Raw genomic sequence first — 22070 nt, forward strand, 5'->3', positions numbered from 1 at the left:
ATGTAGATTCTTTATTATAGATCCTAATGTTGGCATCTTCTGTCATTTAATATGTTTCCTAAAGTGTAGGAAAGGTACTAGATTATTTTGGGTATTAATAACTAGTTCACAGTGAAAAAGTTATTCCCTATTCAGTTCTCTCTCAATCCTCTAATTACTTCAAGGAAACAGTCCCCGTTTGGTACTGATGTGCTAATCTTTTTTTCCTAATGTGCTAATCTAATACTTAATCTGCTAATGTAACACCTGATAATTTCTCTTTTTAACAGAGAACAGACCTTAATACTATTCTTTAAAGGGCAACACTGTTTAGCTGGAATTTGATATTATATCTTATTTTCACTGAATTTATTTTTATCTTGACCTTCTATTTCTGGAGTGTGACACTGATTTTCTACTTAAGATGTTGATATAAAGTTTACTTTTAAAATACATTTATTTACATAAAAATGATAAAGTTATTTAAATAAACACATTAAGCACATAATTATATGGCAAAATATGATGGCCATAGTACACAAATGCCTAAAAACTGGGAATCTACGTTAAATATGGATTTGGGGCCATTAGGATTTTATTTCTTTTTAAGTAAGCTCTATGCCCAACATGGGGCCTGAACTCGTGATCTGGCAAGAAAGAGATGCATGTTCTACCGAATGAGCCAGCGAGGCGCCCCCCCCATCAGTATTTTAAATTAGACTATCCACCAAAGAAGTCAAATTGTATGTACAATGAAACAAAAATGACCTATGGCCAAAGAATTAGAAACGTAAACTAGGCTTGAGTAGTTTATATTATTAATCCTATGTTTGGCCTTTTGTGTGTGGATTTCATGGCAATTTCTTAAAGATAATACTGATCTTCTCAAAGATAATACTGATCTTCTCACAGCTTTTCTGATGTTGAGCCCATACCAACAGAAATGGGTTTAAATTTCAAATTTTTTAGTAAATAAGATGACTTATTTATATTAATTCAATTTTCCCCCCTCCCCAATTATACTTTCTGATTTATTTGGTCTGGAGAGGAACAGAGGCATTTTTTTTTCTCTTTTTGTAAAGGCCTTTATGTGATCCTACTATGTAGTCAAAACTGATAACCACTGCCCCAGTGAGGATTATAGGCTCATACTTTTGTTTTTATAATGTGCTCCCAATGCTGAGAGTAGAGTAGTAACTGATTTCTTACTGAATGTACTACTTCCTCTGGAACTTGCTTTTTAGGAAGATTCAGATTTTTAATGAACTTTTGGGTCATTTGCTTCTTTCCTATAAAGATGTGAGTAAAACTAGTAAGATAGCCATTTTGAAAGAACAACTTAAAATTTTTAAGTCTTCTCTCAGGTTACTTCATTTATCCTCCAGAAAAATCTTTTATTTTTGCTACAAGTGTTTCTGAACTTAAATGATGTCCACGTAACTATCATGTGGACTTGACAGGCAACTCTTTTTTAAAATTTATACTCATTTCTCTATTCCATTTATTTTAAGTTTGTTTATGCACTGTAACTCACTTTTTAAAAATATGCAGTAATTGGGGCGCCTGGGTGGCTCGGTGGGTTGAGCCTCTGCCTTTGGCTTGGGTCGTGATCTTGGGGTCCTGGGATCGAGCCCCACATCAGGCTCTCTGCTCCGCGGGGAGCCTGCTTCCCCCTCTCTCTCTGCCTGCCTCTCTGCCTACTTGTGATCTCTGTCAAATAAATAAATAAAATCTTTAAAATAAATAAAAATATGTAGTAATATACTTTGAGGAAGACTGGGTCTCCTTTAATTATACCTGAGGAAAAAAATTCCTTTAAGCTTTCCTCTGAGTTTGACATTTAGCAGAATTTCAAAGAGAAACATTTGGAATTGTATTTTAAATCTTTAAAAAAGGTTTATTTATTTATTTGAGAGAGAGAACGAGAGAGCTGCACAAGCAGGGGAGAAGGAAAGGAGCAGAGGGAGATGGAGAAGCAGACTCCAGCTGAGCAGGGAGTCCAACTCGCTCGATCCCAGGACCCTGGATTATGACTTGAGCTGAGGGCAGACACTTAACCTAAGACTGAGCCACTCAGGCCCCCAAGGTTTGGAAATCTTATATATAGCTTATATTTCTAAAGAAAACTTACATGAAACTTTTTTTTTAAAAGATTTTATTTATTTATTTGACAGAGAGAGAGAGATCACAAGTTGGCAGAGAAACAGGCAGAGAGAGAGGGGGAAGCAGGCTCCCTGCTGCGCAGAGAGCCCAATGTGGGGCTTGATCCCAGGACGCTGGGATCATGACACGAGCTGAAGGCAGAGGCTTTAACCCACTGAGCCACCCAGGCGCCCCTGAAACTTTTTTTTTTAAGATTTTATTTATTTATTTGACAGAGAGGTCACAAGTAGGCAGAGAGGCAGGGAGAGAGAGAGGGGGAAGCAGGCTCCCTGCTAAGCAAAGAGCCCGATGCAGGGCTCCAATCCCAGGACCCTGAGATCATGACCAGAGCCGAAGGCAGAGGCTTAACCCACTGAGCCACCCAGGTACCCCTAAATGAAACTATTCTTATTTCTTATTCTGAAAAGCTTAGTCCTTAGGATGAAATCTATAGATATCATTGGTAAGAAAATGGGGTGATAAAAGTATTACCAGGCATTAAATCTGTTAAGTTTTATAATAATTCAGCAACAGAATAATTGTAATAGCATATCAGAGACTGCAATTTTTGTCACCAGCGACTGCACACTATACCATATGCTTTTAACATGGTGCAGTGAGATACCCTTTTTAGATAGAGAATAAAGGCTTTTCTTCACTTATTTTCCAATGTTCCAACTAGAGTGGTCTATCTTCTCATTGTCTGGCTTGTTTTTCTATTCTAGGAATCTACTGCTCTCAGTGTTGGGCCATGTCTGAAACTGCCACCATTACTAAGGTTCTTTCTTCCTCCCCCTTCTCTGTCCTATTTTTCAGGTCATTGCTTCCACCCTTGTCTTTCAGTGAAATTGTCAACATTTTCAGTTGACTAATCTTATGACTACTTTCCTTCTACATCTTAAACAAATCAATAATGGTCATATACACAGTCACTGGCTCTGAGTGTTATTTCCAGTTGCTCTGGGAAAGTTTTTCCCCTTAAATGTCAAAGGGTCTTGTTTTGTTTTTACTGACTTCCGGCTCTGGAACTCTTAGCAACTACCCTGTGTTTCTCTAGGTAGATAAAGTTTCACCAATGGTGAAAAACTTCATCCTCCTCTGAGCTCTGAGTCACTGACTCCCAAAAGGGATATGTGGCACTTTAATATAATTCTACTTTGAGCATGTCATGATTTCTTTTGAGTTGTGTCAGTGTTTAATGATATTCCAAAATAAGGGTCAGGATTCACTTTCTTCTCTATCAATGATGATGCTACTTTTTTCTATACATATGTATACTACAACTATTAATGAACCTAACTACTAGTTATGCCAATTTTATATTTCATTAGTCTGCAATGCTGGTTTTTAAAAAATGGAAGGTAGTATGGAGTAATGGAAAAAGTACTAAGATAGGAGTCAAGAGACCTGAAACTAGAAAATCTAGATCAGGAATAAAATAATTGCCCAATACAACTCTGTGCAATTACAAAACCCAAAGGGCCCTCAGAAGCTTTGCAAGTTTGGAAAAGAGAAGTGCTTAAAGTGCTTTCTAACTCCAAAGTCACATACCAACCAATAATACATAATGAATAGTAAAATCTGTACATGAGTAGTAAGAGCTGCTCTCTCAGCTCTCAAACAGGAGGGAAGACAAGAATATATACTACAATGATGACAGAAAAGATTTCACCATTTCTCCCAGTTTACATTTGTGCAAAAGGAGATTTCACACAGTAGAAAAAAAACTTTGGCTCCATAAAGAACAGATCCTACGAGCAGATCCAAAATTCAAACTCAAGTCAATCATTCATATCTGAGGCAAGACACTTCTGAGAAAGGATTGCTTATTTTTCCTGTTCCCTTAGTCTCTATTTAGACATGCTGCTGTCTGAAAGATACAGTCTGCCCTCATAGACAATTAGTAATTCACATCAACAAACACGCCATTTTATGAAGAGACATTAAATAAAGCTAACGGATTTCTTATTAGGTGGGCAGACTAAGCCCAGAGGAAATTACCCAACACACTGGAAATATCGATTATTTTTCTTAAACAAAGCATTTGCCAAAATTGCCATATATACTGGAAAGGCAAATATAAATCACTAATTACTACTGCTACTGCTGCTGAAACCCCTGCTAATATTACTACCATTACTTCCTCTAACTTTACATTGGGTCCTACCTGCCTGGCATGGGGCTGAGTGCTTCATCTATGTTAATTCATTTAATTCTCTGTAATAACCCTATTGAAATAGGCATCATTATTAACCCTGTTGTTTGTATGAGAAAACTGAGGTACAGAAAGGATAAGTAACTTGTTCAAGGTTATACCACAAGTAGCAGGACCAGGAGGACCCTAACACATGGGTCACTACTATTATCCTATAAGAGGATAACAGCTCACTACTATTATCCTGTACTGTTTTCTCAGACTACTAGCTAATACTTACTGAGTTCTTACTATGTGCCAGACACTGATCTAAAATGTTTAACATGTATCGACTCCTTTAATCTTCATAACATCCTGTCATGGAGGTAACTGTTCTTTAATGTCGTTTTACAGACGGCAAGAATGTCACTTTTTAAAAAGGTGATTTGCATTTATTTTATTTATTTATTTATTGCATTTATTTATTTTTTTAAAAAGATTTTATTTATTTGAGAGCGAGAGCACATGAGCAGGGCAGAGGGAGAAGGAGAAGCAGATGCTCTGCTGAGCTGGGAGCCCAACAAGGGGCTTGAGAGTCAGATACTTAACTGACTGAGCTACCCAGATGCCCCTGACCAACTTCATTTTAGAGTAAACTTTAAAAGTCTGCATTTGACAGACACATACTGGACAGTAATACAGAATGCCACAGTGGATAGAATACAACCCTTAAGTGTAATTTCCCCCTCCACATCTTTCTCTGGCAACCCTCCACTAATTCTTTTAATGCACAGAAGGGTTACACAGGTGAGAGCAAATCAGGTTTGTGTTCTCCTCAGTGCACTTCTGTTTATAAGGGATGTGCTGGTACGAACAAGACCATGTTCCTACAGAAATAAAAAGTAATACTTCAAAACACAAAATGAGGTATCACTTTGAGTCCGCAGCCAGTAAAACATTAATAACCACTCATTCCAAGGCCAATCTAAGAACATAAAGGACAAAAAACATTTCAACACAGACTGTGATGCTTTACCCCATGTTTTCATTCTCTACTTACAATAACCATCATTATCTACCTACAGGGTTTGAAGTCATTTGCCTACTTTTCTACTCCTTCAACAACACTGATTAATGTATTTTATATGTGAAAACACAGTGTTAACCCTGCAAAACAGAAAAAGAACCAGGCATAATAATTAAGTAGATAATAAAACAATCTACCAATATTGTGATTAAAAAATAAGGATAGAAAAGGACATAGAGAAAAAAAAATAAAAGTCAAAAAACCAGGTTAGTGATTATTTGGTAACTAACAATGAGTCTACATACCAACTGGCTCTCCAAGTATGGAGAAATTGGATTCCTGGAATTACTCTGAGTCTTTTAATTCTAAAGAAAAATCCATTCCATTTTAAGTACGATGAGAATATTCTTCACTAATGACAATTTCTCTTTGAACTCTTTATTTGGAACAATGGCAGATTCTCAATTAGAAACTGAGTTCTAATGTTAGTCCTGAAATTAACTTTTTAAATAGAAAATCAGCACTTCTTACCCAAGGGTCTTCAACATTTTGATGAAAAAGGTGAACAAATGAAGGATAATGTAAATGATGTGGTTGAGACACCACTGGCTTAAAAGTCAATCCTTAGGTTTGATCCCAGAACTCTACCCTGTATTTAGGTTACCTTTAATCTCAGCCTCAGGTTCATCACAGGTAAAATATGTTAATACCACCTTCCTCCCAGAGATACTGTGAAGATCAATTGAGATACGCAAGGTGCATATGCATGCACCCCCATGTCCACGGTTACCTTCCTTGCAGAGCTGTTGCAAGGGAGGAAATTTATGTGGAAGTGTAAGAACAGAGCTTGGTCTGTGGAAGTATCACATAGGTATTCGTTTCCTTCCCCTTCAAATCCTTATCTACACCGAAGCATTTCATTACTGGCCAATAGTCACACAAAGTCTGATGGAGCTGAAAATCCTTTGTAATATGTAGATAAAGGGGAATCATACTCACATATTTCACATATTCTTTCCACTGCTGCCACCACTGCATGGAGATGATAAACCAGTTGTGTCCTGGTTGCAGACCATACCTGCTCTCTCGTTCTAACCACCCTCTGTACATACAAAAGAAATTCAGTACATCAAATGGCATATGAAACAGATGATCACACACACATCCAGAAATTATTAGAAATTTTTACAAAGTAAAAACATGACACGGATATACTACAGAGACTGCCATAGTTTCAATTAGTCAAACAATGGTAAGTCCATTTCAGGAGTCATAACAACACTATCAAGCTCCATACTCGATGTTTTTAAAAATAGTTTTATTGAGGAATAATTTACATAACATAAAATTTACCTGTATTAAGAGTATAACTCAATGATGGTGGTAAATTTATAGACATGTACAACTATCACCACAATCCAGCAATCCAATTCTAGAACATTTCCATTACCCCCAAAAGCTATCCTGTGTCCACTTGAGTCAATTCATGTTACACTCTCAGCCCAGGAAACCACTAGTCTATTTTCTGTCTCTTACAAATTTCCCTTTTCTGAACATTTCATATAAATGGAGTAATAGAACACATGGTCTTTTACATATGGCCTCTTTGACTTACCATGTTTTTGAGGTTCAACTACATTTTAGCAGATATCATTACTATGTGTTTTGTTATTCCATTCCAAACACTATTTTTTAAAAAGATTTATTCATAGAGAGCGAGTGAGTGAGCACGAGTGGGGGGAGGGGCAGAAGGAGAGGCAGAAAGAGAATCTCAAGCAGACTCCCCACTGAGCACACAGCCTGACACAGGGCTCAATCCTAGGACCGTGAGATCACGACTGGAGCCAAAATCAAGAGTTGCCTGGCTGCTTCACTGACTGAGCCCCCCAAATACTATTTATAATGCATCCCACAGGTATGTATACACCACATATTGTTTACCCATCTAACATCTGATAATTTGAAATTGATAAGCTATTGTCCAAAGTAGCCACACCATTTAACATTTCTATCAGTAATGTATAATGGTTCTAGTTTTTTCACATTCTTGGCAACATGTTTTACCATCTATCTTTTCTATCATAAATATTCAAGTGGGTATGAAGTTGCACCACATTGTGATTTAAAAAAACAGTTTTTACAGAGGAGAAATTCATAACATAAAGTGGTGGTTGTATATTTTGAATGAACCAATGCCACTGAATTGTATGCTTGAAAATAGTCACTTCCATGTTATGTGCATTTCTCCAAAACATTCTCATACATCCCAATTAAGCAGTTATACATTAGGCAGTTATTTCCTATTATTACCTTTCCCCGGCCTTTGATTATCACCTTTCTACATCTATTCATTTACCTATTCTGGATATTTCATATAAATGGAATCCTTCAATATGTGACCTTTTGTATTTGGCCTCTTTCACTTGTGAGGTTCATCCCTGTTGCTGCATGCATGAGTACATGTACCATTTCTTTGTAAGGCTGAATAATATTCCATAGTATGGATATACGACATTTTGTTTATCCATTCATCCACTGATAGCTGTGTGGACTATTTCTACTTACTGGCTAATGCGTATAGTGCTGCTATGAACATCTGTGTACAAGCATTTGAGTTCCTGTTTTCAATGTTTGAGGTATATACCTACAAGTGGAATTGCCAGGTTACATGGTGATCCTGTTGAGGAACTACCATATTTTTTGCAGAGCAGTTACACCATTTTACATTTCTTTTTTTTTTTTTAAGATTTTTTATTTATTTATATGATAGAGATCACAAGTAGGCAGAGAGCATGCAGAGGGGGAGGGGAAGGCAGGCTCCCTGCTCAGCAGAGAGCCTGATGCAAGGCTCGATCCCAGGACCCTGAAACCATGACCCAAGCCGAAGGCAGAGGCCCAACTCACTGAACCACCCAGGCGCCCTCCATTTTACATTTCTACCAGTGATGTATCAGGGCCCCGATTTCTCCAGATCCTCACAAATTTTATTTTCCATCTTAAAAATTATAAACATCTTAGTAAATGCAAAGTAGAAACATTGTGGTTTTGAGTTGCATTTCCTTAATGACTAATGATTTTGAGCATCTTTTTATGTGCCTGATGACCAACTGTCTGTCATATCTACAGAAGTGTGTATTCAAGTCCCTTACCCAATTTTTAGTTGAGTTTTCTTTTTGTTGGTGAGCTGTAGGAGTTCTGGATATATTCTAGTTACTTGATCTCTGGCAGATCTATGATTTACAAATACTATCTCCCATTTGACAAGTTATCTTTTCACTTTCCTGACAATGTGTTTTGATAAAACTTTAATGAAGCTTTAATGAAGACAAATTTATCTTTTTTTCTTCGGTTGCTTATGCTTTTAGTGTCACATATAAGAATTTAACTTAAAATCCAAATCACTCTTGAAAAAATCTTTTTCCCGGATATAGAATAAAAGTACCATTCCGCTCACTTCTGGATTCCGAGATTTCTGATGAGAAACCTGTTGTTAATCCTATTGAGGATCTATTGCGTGTGTAGCTTTTCTCTTGCTGCTTTTTAAAATTTTCTGTCCCCAGGCTTCTGACCATCTGATTATAATGTGTCTTGGTGTGAATCACTTATAGTTTTATCCTTCTTGGAGTTCAGTGAGCTTTCTAAATGTTTAGGTTCACATCTTTTGTCAAATTTGAGGAGTCTGGTGCCATTATTTCTTCAAATATTCTGTCCCTTTCCCTCCTCTTCTTCTGGGATTCCTATCATGTGTATGCTGGTAAGGCTGCTGCTATTTCACAAGTCCAAGAAGCTCTGTTCATTTCCCTTCGTTCTTTCTTCTTCTTCTTTTTTTTTTTTTTTAAGATTTTATTTATTTATTTGACAGAGATCACAAGTAGGCAGAGAGGCAGGCAGAGAGAGAGGAAGGGAAGCAGTCTCCCTGCTGAGCAGAAAGCCCAATGTGGGACTCGATCCCAGGACCCTGAGATCATGACCTGAGCCGAAGGCAGCGGCTTAACCAACTGAGCCACCCAGGCGCCCCCGTTCTTTCTTCTTTCTATTCCTCAGTCTCAATAGCTTCAATTGACCTATCTTTAGATTTTAACTTCTCTCAGCCAAGCTTTGTGATCCTCAATGTATAACAACAGGGGAAAAAAACATTTCTAGCTTGCAGGCTGCATCAAATCCGGCAACAGACCAAAGTTGGTCAGTGGGCCATAGTATAATAATCCATGGCTTAACACATACTTGGTCCTACACAACATTCCATGTGTACTTGAATATGTACTCTGTTGTTGCTGGGGGGTGTTCTGCTGCTGTAGACACATGTATTTACAATTTTTGTATCTTCCTGATGAATTAAAACTTCTATCATTATAAAATGTCTGCCTGTAATAATAATTCTTTGCCTAAAAGCCATTTTTTTCCTAATGTCGGTATATCCACTCCAGCTCTCTTACTGTTACTAGGTGCCTTGTTGTATCTATTCCATCATTTTACTTTCGATCTATTTGTGTCTTTGAATCTCAAGTATTTGTTTTGTTTTGTTTTTTTTAAGATTTTTTAAAAAATTTATTTATTTGACAGAGAGAGATCACAAGAAGGCAGAATCAGGCAGAGAGAGAGGGAAGCAGGCTCCCTGTTGAGCAGAGAGCCAGATGTGGGGCTCGATCCCAGAACCCTGGGATCATGACTTGAGCCAAAGACAGAGGCTTTAACCCACTGAGCCACCCAGGTGCCCCTCAAGTATTCGGATTAAAAATATCAGTCTATCTTAAGCTTTGATAACTGTTTAATCCATTTATATTTAAGGTAATTATTGATACAGATTTGTGCCTACCCTTTTGTTACTTGTTTTCTATTCATCTCAAGTGTATTTGTTTTTCTATTCCTCTTTTACTTTCCTTTTGTTTTAAGTAGTTGTTTTCTACTGTATCATTTTTTAATTTTTTTTTTTAAAGAAACTGTATTTGGGATTATTTTCTTACTGGTTGCTCTAGAGGTATAAAATAAACCTTAACACATGCTACTTCAGATTAATACTAATTTATGCCAGTAAATTATAGAAGCTGCTCAAATACAGCTCTACTTCCTATTCTTTCAGTTGTATTGTCATGCATATGACATCTTTTTATGCTGTAATAACAGCATAGCTTTCAAATTATTATCTTACAATTTTATATTTTATTTTTTTTAAGATTTTACTTATTTGTTTGACAGAGAGAGAGAGATCACAAGTAGGCAGAGAAGCAGGCAGAGAGAGAGGGGGGAGCAGGCTCCCTGCTGAACAGAGAGCTTGATGCAGGGCTCGATCCCAGCACCCTGAGATCATGACCTGAGCCAAAGGCAGAGGCCCAACCCACTGAGCCACCCAGGCGCCCCACGATTTTATTTTAAATAATTAAAAGGATAAAACAGAAAAATGTATTTATACTGTCTAATTTTTAAGTATGTAATTATGCTTACTGGTGCTTTGTATTTCTTTGTGTAGTTCAAATTATTGTCTGGGGTCACTTTGTTTTAGCATGAAGAAGTTCCTTCAGTATTTTAATCCTTCAGTATTTAAGTGTTTACTACCAACAGTGTTATATGAGAATGTTTTCAAATTACCTTAATTTCTGAAGGATAGGTCTGCTGGATAAAGAATTTTAGGTTGACAGTTTTTTCCCCTTCAGCACTCTGAATGTCATCTCACTACCTACTGACCTCCATCCTTTCTATAAAAAAATGGTCAGCCGTTAATCTTACTGGGGTTGCCTTCTACAAGAAGGAGTCATTTTCCTCTTCCAACTTTTAGGATCTTCTCTTTGCAGCTTTGAACAGTTTGTGGTATGTTTAGATGTAGATCTCTGTTTTTAACCTCTCTGCAGTTCATTGAGCTTCTTGGATTAACAACTTAAAGCAATTTTAGGAGGTTTGGCCATCATGTTATCAAGTATCTTTTTCTACACCTTTTTCTCCTCCTTTTGGGACTTCCACATATCTCGGGTTCCATTCATTTTTATTTATTTTTTCTGTTCTTCATATTGGAAAAGTCTATTTAACTCTATTCTATTTTGCTGTTATTTCTCTGTGGCTCCAATCTGTTGCTGAGTCACTGTGGTGAATTTTTGTTTAATTTTCAACTCCAGAATTTCCATTTAGTTCACTTAAAAAATTTCTATCTCCATTGATATTTTATACTTGGTTAGTTATTGTCATTATAACTTCCTTTAATTCTTTAAACAAAGCTTCCTTTAGCAGTGAAAACATTTATAATACTACTTCGAAGTCTTTTGTGTCCTAAGTCAACCATCTGGGGCTACCTCTATTAACTAGTGTCCCCACCACCACCACCACAACGGGTCACATTTTTCCTATTTTGTTGCGTGTTTCATCATCTTCCATTCCTAAGAATTGGACATATTTGATAATATATTTCACCAACTCTGGATTCTGACCCTGCCTGTGTGTTTTGCCTTGTGACATCCTGGACTAACTCTATAGAATCTGCTTCCCCTGCAGTGTGAGGTTGTTCCATTTTCTTCATTATTATTTCTTACCTTTAAGTTTGGTTTCCTTGGGAAGAGCAATACTTACTGGTCGGCCAATAACTGGTGAGGTGCTGTGCTAAAACATCTTGAGCCAGTGACACTTGCACCTTTTTCTTGATGTATCAGTTCAGTTTGGGAAATGATGCAAAGTTCAGGCAGGTTACAAACTTTTCTTGGTTTTTATTTTCTGCATGAGCTAGGCCCTACATTCCATCAGGAATGAATAGATAGCTAAGACCCTCCTTGGTTTCTGCTGAGCTTGCACACAGCCTTGGATATATGAGCAGCCCTACAGATCATCTGGGACATGGGGAAGTTTATTGTTTATCAATACACACTCTGGTTGTCTTGTTCTCTGGATCTCGTTGTTAAAATTCTGACTGGTCTCTCAGTTTGTTGCTTTCCTTAACCAGTATCTCAAACCCAAGCTAATGATGTTCCTTGATTATTTGCCACCATGATCACTATTTGTTTGTTTGTTTGTTTGCTACAATTCTCTTAGGCGGGCATTCAACCCTGCTCTAATACAAATCAAGTCAGCCCTGTCACACATGCCTTGGTAAAACTATCATGTAGGAGGGAATGGGACCAGCCCTAGGTAAAATTACTATGGATTCCCATTTTTCTTACCAAGGTTTAGTAGTTTTTCTTGAATAAATGCTTCCCAACTTGTTAAATACCTTTGCTCAGTTTCCAGAGTCCTAAAATAGTTAGCTGACAATTTTATACAGTGTTATATTTTGTCTAGTTGCTTTTCAGGAGGAGATATGCTGAGATCTTCACTCAGCCACTGCAGAAATCATGACGCTAATTTTGCAACAAATTACTGACTCTTTAAATTACAAATATTTCTTTCACCTCACTACTTGTATACCAACCTGATTCATCTTTAATAAATCATCCTAAAAATTCAGATGAATTTTTAACAGTGAAAATGGAGGTAAAATAAAACAAAATTCAAAAAGTCACAAATGAAATTAACCAATTTGGAATCTAGAATTTAAGATTCAGATTTTTTGAAAAATAAAGATTACAGAACACAGACCACTTGTGTTTTCAATGAAAAAGATTCTAGACTTGATTCTGCCACTTCCATCCAATTTTTGGTAAGTTCCTCAACTTTTGTGAATCTCAGTTTCCTCGTTTATAAAATGGGATGGTGACACTAATTCAATGTAGTTATATTCTAAGGAACAGATGAAATAATGCAAGTAGTATAAAGTTCTATAAAAACATGAGATTAAAAAAAAACAAAAAAATGAGATTATACCAGCATTTTATTTTTAAATAGGGATGCTATGAGCATTTGCAAAATAATTAAGCCAAGAAATATATATACTGTGCTATGTAGCATTCCTTTAAAAAAATTTTTTTTTAAAGATTTTTATTTATATCAGAGAGAGAGCACATGGGTTTTAAAGATTTTTATTTATATCAGAGAGAGAGCACATGGGAGAGAAAGAACACAAGCAGGGGGAATGGCAGGCAGAGGAAGAAGCAGGCCACCTGCCAAGCAAGGAGACCAATGCGGGACTTGATCCCAGGACCCTGGGATCATGACCTGAGCCAAAGGCAGATCCTTGATGGATAGAGCCACTCAGGCGTCCCTTGTTCTTTTTTTTAAATCAACATTTCTTTTCTTTCTTTTTTAAGTTTTTATTTTAATTCCAGTTAGTTAACATACAGAGTTATATCAAGTTCCAGGTGTACAATATAGTGATTCAACAATTCCATACATCACACGGTGCTTATCTCGATACCATTCTTAGTATGTATGGTAAGTCATGCTGACTTCAGAAGGTATTAGTATGTGATTAAATTAGATTGCAATAGTTAAGAAAAAAAAGCTACTGCAGCTACATAAAAGCCTTTCAGTATTTCTCTGCAGTATCTCACTTGTACTCTTAAATGGATTTTAAAATTTTATTTTATGATAGCTAAAAATCAGACAAAAATCAAGATGAACATTGTCAACATATGAATACCATAAACAAGAATGAATCTTCTGAGCATGAAAATTAAAAACACAACGTGAGACTAGTGTTTTTATGAAAACAACATTTTAAAAAACGGATTTTGCTTAACGTTCTTTAAAAGAAAGGACCATTTTAAAAAAGAATCCTTATAAAAAGTTGGAAAGTATATTTTGTTACTTAAATTCATCTGAACATCAACTGGTATTCTTCACATAATCCTGTTTTCAGGTATTCCAAACAACTCTATTTCAGTAAACTCTTTTTTTTTTTTTAAAGATTTTTTTTAAAGATTTGATTTATTTAATTGACAGAGAGATAGAGATAACAAGTAGGCAGAGGCAGGCAGAGGGAGAGAGAGAAGCAGGCTCTCTGCCAAGCAGGGAGCCCGATGTGGGGCTCGATCCCAGGACTCTGAGATCATGACCTGAGCCGAAGGCAGAGGCTTTGACCACTGAGCCACCCAGGTGCCCCTATTTCAGTAAACTCTTTTACAAAGCAGTCTCACACCAGAAAAAACTACTGAAAAATTTGTATACACACTACTTTTAAGAATAAGTGATAAACTATGTATTGAATTTATTCCTTTTAAAAGCGAAGTTTAGGGGGCACCTGGGTGGCTCAGTGGGTTAAAGCCTCTGCCTTCGGCTCGGGTCGTGATCCCAGGGTCCTGGGATCGAGACCCGCATCGGGCTCTCTGCTCGGCGGGGAGCCTGCTTCTCTGCCTGCTCTCTGCCTACCTGTCATCTCTGTCTGTCAAATAAATAAATAAAATCTTAAAAAATAATTAAATAAATAAATAAATAAATAAAAGCGAAGTTTAGTAGAGATTCGGTTCTGTTTCCGAAACTTTCTACACAAATGTATAGTATAATGGTAACACTCAAGCAATGAAGGATACTTGATGTATTAAAAATTGAATCACAATTGGGGAGGGTATGTGCTATGAAATGTATAAGCCTGATGATTCACAGGTCTGTACCCCTGGGGTAAATAATACACTATATGTTTAAAAAAAAAAAAAAGAACAGGAAAAAAAACTGAATTACAGCCGTAAAAACATGCAGGCCTATTAACCAAGATATTTCACCTCACGTAATTTTGCCTAAATACATACCTAACCAAAGGCATACAGCCTTTATTACTAAATTATACTGAAGAAAAATAGAGATTAAAAATAGGGGATGAATAAGGCCTACTAGCTAGTCATTTAAATTATAAGAGGCTTTATTGATATGTAAAAGTATCATCTGATATGATCTGCAGTGAAAATGGAAGCCAAAAATAAAACAATATTTTGAAGGATTCTCATTAAAAAAAATTATAAATTCCATCAATGGCATATACACGTAGGTATATGAATATAAAAGTGTCAATAGTGCAACCATCAACAAATGAAAAGTCAATCTATGGAATGGGAGGAAATATTTGCAAACCACAGCTCTGATAAAGAATTATATCCAAAAAATATATATAGGAAGTTCCTATCACTTAATAGCAAAAAAATAATAACAATCACCAGTTAAAAATAACCAAGAACCTGAACATTTTTCTAAAAAAAGACATACTAATAGCTAACACCTACATGAAAAGATATTTAACATCACTAATCACCAGGGAAATACAAATCAAACGACGAGGTACCACTTCACACCTGTCAGGATGGTTATTATCAAAAAGACAAGAGATAATATACACTGGCAGAGATATATAGAGAAAAGAACCCTTGTACTCTGCTGATGGGACTGGAATAAACTTGAACAGCTACTATAAAAAGCATGTTTCACGTGAGATTAAAAAAAGAACTACCATATAACCCAGCAATCCCACTTCTGGGTATATAACCAAAGGAAATAAAATTATTTTCTTGAAGATGATAGCTTTACTTCCATATTCTTTGCAGCATCATTCACAAAAGTCAAGGTATGAAAACAACCTAAGTGTCCAACAATGAATGAATGGATAAACAAAATGTGGTATGTATATACAATGGACTATTATCTAGTCTTAAGAAGGAAATCCTGTCATTTGCAGCAACATGGATGAGAATGGAAGGCATTATACTAAGTGAAATAAGCCAAAGACAAGCAAATATTGCAAGGATAGCACTTGTATGTAGAATCTTAAAAAACAAAACAAAACAAAAAAGTCAAATTCAGAAACAAAAAGTAGAAAAGCAGTTGCTGGGAGTTGGCGGAAACAGAGAAAGGGTGATAAAAGTGTAAAAAATTTTACGATATGATGAATCAAGTCTGCAGATGTAACGTATAACATGATCAGAGCTGATAACACTATAATATATAACTGAGAGTACAACTTAAATGTTCTGACACACACAAAAAAGTATGTGAGGCACTAGTGATGGATGTGTTAATTCAATGAAGGAAATCCTTTCACAATGCATACATATATCAAATCGCACTGCACACTTTAAATATCTTAAAATTTCAGATGTCAATGATACCTCAATAAAGCCGAAAAAAATGCCAACAGCAATTACCTTAAATACAGAGATGATGGGTATTTTTTTGCTTCTTTTTGTTTAGCTCTACTTTATAATCTTTACACAATAAACAAGAATTACTCTGTAGTAAGGAAAATTTGCTACCTTTTTTCTCATGTCTTATTTCAAAAAATTAAATTCAGTACTCAGTGCAATTTTAATGTTAAAGAGAATCTGATTTCTAAATTAATTCAATCCCTTGGTTAGGAAATTACTTTAACAAAAATATTTCAGTATGAAATTAATCAGGAGAAATAAAATGTCACTGTAATGACTGTATTTAAGTGGGACATGCTGTTATGTATTAACAATATATTTCAGGTGTCAAAAATTTCAACTATGTAATGAAAAATACACTACAAACTTACCTAATAATTTGTCCTTCTTCTTCTGGAGTAGCTGGTCTTAGCCCCAGAACTATGTGACATACCTAGAGAAAAAAGTGGTAAATCAAACTTCACTGACTGATGGCAATGACTGGACTGTGTAATCTCACATTCTCTGCATGAGTTCCACTTTGTAGATGGGAATCTGAATTAGCCATAGCTTTCAAATGATGAATTATCAATGATTCACTTGGGCAACTCTGAGCTTTAAACTTTAGCTGTTGTTTTTTTTGTTTTGTTTTTAAACAAACTGTTTCAGTAGAGGCCAATTTCCAAATCTCTGTATGAGACAGGAGAGGGAGGGAGGGAGAGAGGGAGAGAGACAAAGAATAACGAAAAGAACCATGCAGAAAATATTATTTTCATTCCTGAAATCGGAAGAGCACATCATGGCACGTGAGGAGAAAGGTGAGGGGGATGAAGAGAATACAGGAGACAAAAGATACGGGTGGCATTTTAGTTTAAACAGTTCAAAGAGAGAAATTATTGCCACTAATGCTAAATATGCTTTTTAAGGCTCATTTCATCCTCAATTTATTTGCCTTAAGTATCATTACAAAAGATATAATTTTTTCCAACATTTTCTCATGAAAAATTTCAAAAATACGGAAAACTTTAAAGAATTTTACACTGAGGACAACATATCCATTAACTAGATTTGACATCAACATTTTATTATACTTGTATCTATCTATCCCTTAATTCACCCATCAATCCATCTTAATTTTGGATTCATTTCAAAGTAAATTATAGACATTAGTACAACTTTTTATAAATACATCAGCTTGGCTAACATTAACCAGAAAGTTCATATCTATTCACAGTTTTGTTTACCTTTTGAGGTAACATTAACATAACAACAAAATCCACAAATTGGGTTTTTGAGACTCATCTATGTAGCAGCTGTTCATTTTTACTGCTGAGTAGTATGTCACTTTTCGAACATAACACTGTTTGTTTCATCCATTCTCATACTGACAAATACTTGACCTTCTGAAACCAATTTTTCTTTTTCTTTTTTAAAGATTTCACTTATTTATTTGACACAGAGAGAGACCAGAAGTAGGTAGAGAGACAGAGAGAGAGGGAGAAGCAGGTTCCCGATGTGGGGCTCGATCCCAGGATCCTGAGATCATGACCTGAGCCAAAGGCAGAGGCTTTAACCCACTGAGCCACCCAGGCGCCCCACCAATTTTTCTTTTCTTTTCTTTTCTTTTTTTTTTTAATTTAAAGATTTTATTTATTTATTTGATAGAGAGATCACAAGCAGGCAGAGAGGCAGGCAGAGAGAGAGGGAAGCAGGCTCCCTGCTGAGCAGAGACCCCCCCCGATGCGGGGCTCGATCCCAGGACTCCGAGATGATGACCTGAGCCAAAGGCAGCGGCTTAACCCACTGAGCCACCCAGGCGCCCCAATTTTTCTTTTCTAAGATTTATTTGAGAGAAAGAGCAGGAGCCTGGGGGTGGGGGAGGTAGCAGGAGAGGTTTCTCAAGCAGACTCCCCACTGAGCCTGATGCAGAGCTTAATCTGACTACCCTGAGACCATGACCTGAGCCAAATCAAGAGTCGGACACTTAACCGACTGAGTCACGAAGGTGCTCAGGTGTTCTAAGCGAACTTATAGAAAATGGAAATACAGTATTCACGCTTACAAGTGAACAAATCTTAAGTGTATAGTTCAATGACTTTTCACAAAGTAACATCTATGAAATCTTTACCCAGTCAAGAAACAGAACACTGCTATCTCACCCAAAATCCCACTTTGAGTTCCTTCCCACCCCACTGAACCCCTTTGATATATCCATGATCCTGAATTCTGTCACCATAGAATAGGTTTTGTCTGCCTTTGAACTTTTTGGTCTAGTATTTTCAACTCAAGATTAGATATAAGATTCATCCAAGTTTTTGTGTGTGGCACCATTATACTTATTTTCATTGTGTTACAATATACCACTCTATGCACATGTCACACTTTGCTTATTGTTTGTGTTTACTATTGATAAATATTTAGGTCATTTTCTGTTTTGGGCTATAACAAGTTATAAGAACTTACTTGTATGTCTTTTGATGCTCAGATATACACATTTCTAGGGTTTACATACAGAGTAGACTTTATGAGTCACGGGGGAAGCGTATGTTCAACTTTGTAAATACTGCCAAGCAACTTCCTAAGTATTTGTTTGTTTTTTTTAAAGATTTTATTTATTTATTTGTCAGAGAGAGTGTGAGAGAACACAAGCAGGGGGAGTGGGAGGCAGACGGAGAAGCAGGCTCCCCCCTAAGCAGGGAGCCCGACACGGGGCTCGATCCCAGGGCCCCAGGATAACGACCTAAGCTGAAGGCATACATTTAACTGACTGAGCCACCCAGGAGCCCCAATTTCCAAAGTATTTGTAGTAATTTGTATTCCTACTGACAATGTATGGGAGTTTCAGGTTTTTGTTATCCTCACCAATACTTCTTATCACTTAAAAACTAACCATTCTTGGGGGTATGTCTACTAGTATTTCGTATGTGGTTTTAATAGTATTTCTATGATGACTAAGGAGTCCCTTTTCATAACATTCATTAACTATTGGATATTTTCTTTTTTTAAAAAAGATTTTTAATTATTTATTTGACAGAGAGAGAGACACAGCGAGAGACGGAACACAAGCAGGGGGAGTGGGAGAGGGAGAAGCAGGTTCCCCACTGAGCAGGGAGCTTGAGGTGGGGCTCGATCCCAGGACCCTGGGATCATGACCTGAGCTGAAGGTAGACGTTTAACGACTGAGCCACCCAGGCGCCCCCTGGATATTCTCTCTGGTGAAGCATCTCTTCAAGTTTTCTTTACACATTTTTTATACTGAAGTTTTACCTTTTTCTCATTTTTATTCTCTGTATGCCCTAGTCACATGTCTTCCTGGATACAGGTATCACAAACAACTTCTCCCACTGCATAGCTTATCTTTTCATTTTCTTAATGGTATCTCCCAATTAAAAAACAAAAACAAAACAAAACAAAACAAAAAACTGCTTAATTTTACTGAAGTCCTACTTAAAAACTTTTCCTTGGTGGTTAATGCTCTCTGTGTCCTTTTAAAAAACTCTTTGCCACCTCATAGCCATTAAACTATTATTGCATATTATCTTCTAAATGCTTTATTTTTACCTTTCAAACTTATCAGACTTATGTTCTCACTTGGAATTAATTTTCATCTATGGCATGAGGTAGGAATAATGATGCATTTTTCCCCATAGAGATACCAACTGACCCAGTACACCATTTACTGCCAAGATTACCCTTCCCATGTTCAATGCAATGTCTTCTTGTTTATAAATCAAGTGATCATATACATGTAAGTCTGTTTAAAAACTCTCAGTGTTGTTTCACTGGTCTTTGTCTACCTTCACACAGATATCACACTGTCTTAATACCGTTGTTTTATAAGAAGTCCTAATATCCGGTAACTTCAGTCCTCTAACACTGTTCTTTACATTATCTTGGCTATTTTTGGCCCTTTCCACTTCTGTATGTACTTAGAAACAGCTTGTCAAGTTCCATAAAAACATTGACAATATTAAACTTTTTGGGATTTTGATTGCTAGTGCACCAAACCTACAAACTAATTTAAAGGGACTTGACATCTTTAAAATGTTGAGCCTTAATATAATATGGATTATCTCGCTCTGTTTTGGTTTTTTATTGCGTCTGTAATAAATTATCACAAATTCAGCATCTTAAAGCAACACAAATTTATTATCTTACAGTACTGTAGGTCAGAAGTCAGACACGGGTCTCACTAGGTTAAAAATCAAGGTGTTGGGGCACCTGGATGCCTCAGTCGGTTAAGTGTCTGCGTTCAGTTCAGGTCATGATCCCAGGATCCTGGGATGGAGCCCCACATCAGGCTCCCTGTTCTCCCTCTGCCTCCCTTCCTCTGTTTCTCATGAATAAATAAATAAAATCTTTAAAAAAAAAAAAAAGATGTCAGCAGAAGTACATTCCTTTCTGGAGGTTAAAAAAAGAATATATTTCCTTGCCTTTTTCAGCTTCCAGAGTTCATCCACATTACGTTGTTCAGAGCCCCTTCCTCTATCTCAAAGCTAGCATCTCTAACTCTTCTTCCAAGGTCATCTCTTTCCCTCTCCTCCTTTCTCTCCCTCCCTCCCTCTGACCACAGCTGGAAAAGGTTCTCTACTTTTAAGGACGGATGATTAGCGGAGCACCTGGGTGGCTCAGTGGATTAAAGCCTCTGCCTTCAGCTTGGGTCATGATCCCAGGGTCCTGAGATGGAGCCCCACGTCGGGCTCTCTGCTCGGCGCTTCCCCTTCTCTCTCTGCCTGCCTCTCTGCCTACTTGTGATCTCTCTCTCTGTGTGAAATAAATAAAAAATCTTTAATTAAAAAAAAAAAAAAAGGACTCATTATTAGAAAGGCCCATCTGCTGGGCTAATCTCCCTATCTCAGAGTCCTTAACCTGATACATCTGCAAAGTCCCTTTTGCCATGGAAGATTATGTGCGTGGGTTCCAGGGATTAGGGCATGGATAATTGGTGCTGGAGGTGGTGTGCATTTTTTCTGCTTACCACGCTTTTAAAAACTTGACATTTTTGACAAATGCAAAAGAAACAAGATCCTGGTTATATTTAGCATCCTGCCTCTGCAAAATATTGGGCACTGAGTGTATAAAGAAGATTGAAAATAAAGATATTATTATAGGGATGGTTTTCTAATTCTATTGACACTTATGTATGTTGCACTTAAATACCCAAAACACTCAGCTAAGAGGAATCTTGGCAAATAAGAGTGTAATTGGCAAATAAGAGACTTACCAAGTAACTCTACCAATTTTAAGACACACAGAAAATACAACTTAGCTAACAGTCTCTTACTCATATACTAAGTGAATATATAGTTTTAAAAACATATTGTATGTGAAATAAAGTGAATATAGTAAAATGTAATGTTAAAATGTCAGTGACAGGTATTCATGGGAAACTATCAGCTCTTTATAATACAATATTAGAAACACACACATACAAAAACAAATCTCAAGCATATGCTTATTTATAAATTAGTCATAGAAAATTAGTGCCACTGCAAGTCCCTAATAAGAAGGAGGAAAAAAAGGAATGAGAAAATAGAAAAGCCAATAGGAAAAAATCAAAATGCTATGCTATGTGAGAGCTACAAGATGACATAGATATAAGCCTAAGTGATCTAAATGTTTATATAATTATGAGATAAAGTAATGAGGATATTATTTTAAATGAGATAAAAATAATTGATCAATTTTGATATTATCAAGCAAGCTTTTTCTGTTTAGAATAATGATTTATATAATTTTTGTACATGTTTATGCTTTATAAAGCCATCAACTTAAATCCTCCTGAAAACTGTAACTGATAGTGGAGTAACTGATTGATATAAATGGA

The 22070-nt window shown here is 36.5% G+C and overlaps 1 protein-coding gene across 2 annotated transcripts in view; it reads right to left on the reverse strand.

The window, feature by feature from the left end:
- The window catches only part of USP32 (ubiquitin specific peptidase 32), a 205505-nt gene that overhangs the window by 45755 nt on the left and 137680 nt on the right, over positions 1–22070 (reverse strand). For both annotated transcript variants that reach the window (XM_032871855.1, XM_032871854.1), the window contains exons 11-12: positions 16636–16697; positions 6282–6384 (exon numbers count right to left, since the gene is read on the reverse strand). In XM_032871855.1, the coding sequence (XP_032727746.1) occupies positions 6282–6384; positions 16636–16697 (165 nt within the window). The remainder of the gene's footprint in view (positions 1–6281; positions 6385–16635; positions 16698–22070) is intronic.

This window comes from Lontra canadensis, unplaced genomic scaffold (assembly GCF_010015895.1).
Source record: "Lontra canadensis isolate GAN:19392208 unplaced genomic scaffold, GSC_riverotter_1.0 scaffold43, whole genome shotgun sequence".
Classification (NCBI taxonomy): domain Eukaryota; kingdom Metazoa; phylum Chordata; class Mammalia; order Carnivora; family Mustelidae; genus Lontra; species Lontra canadensis.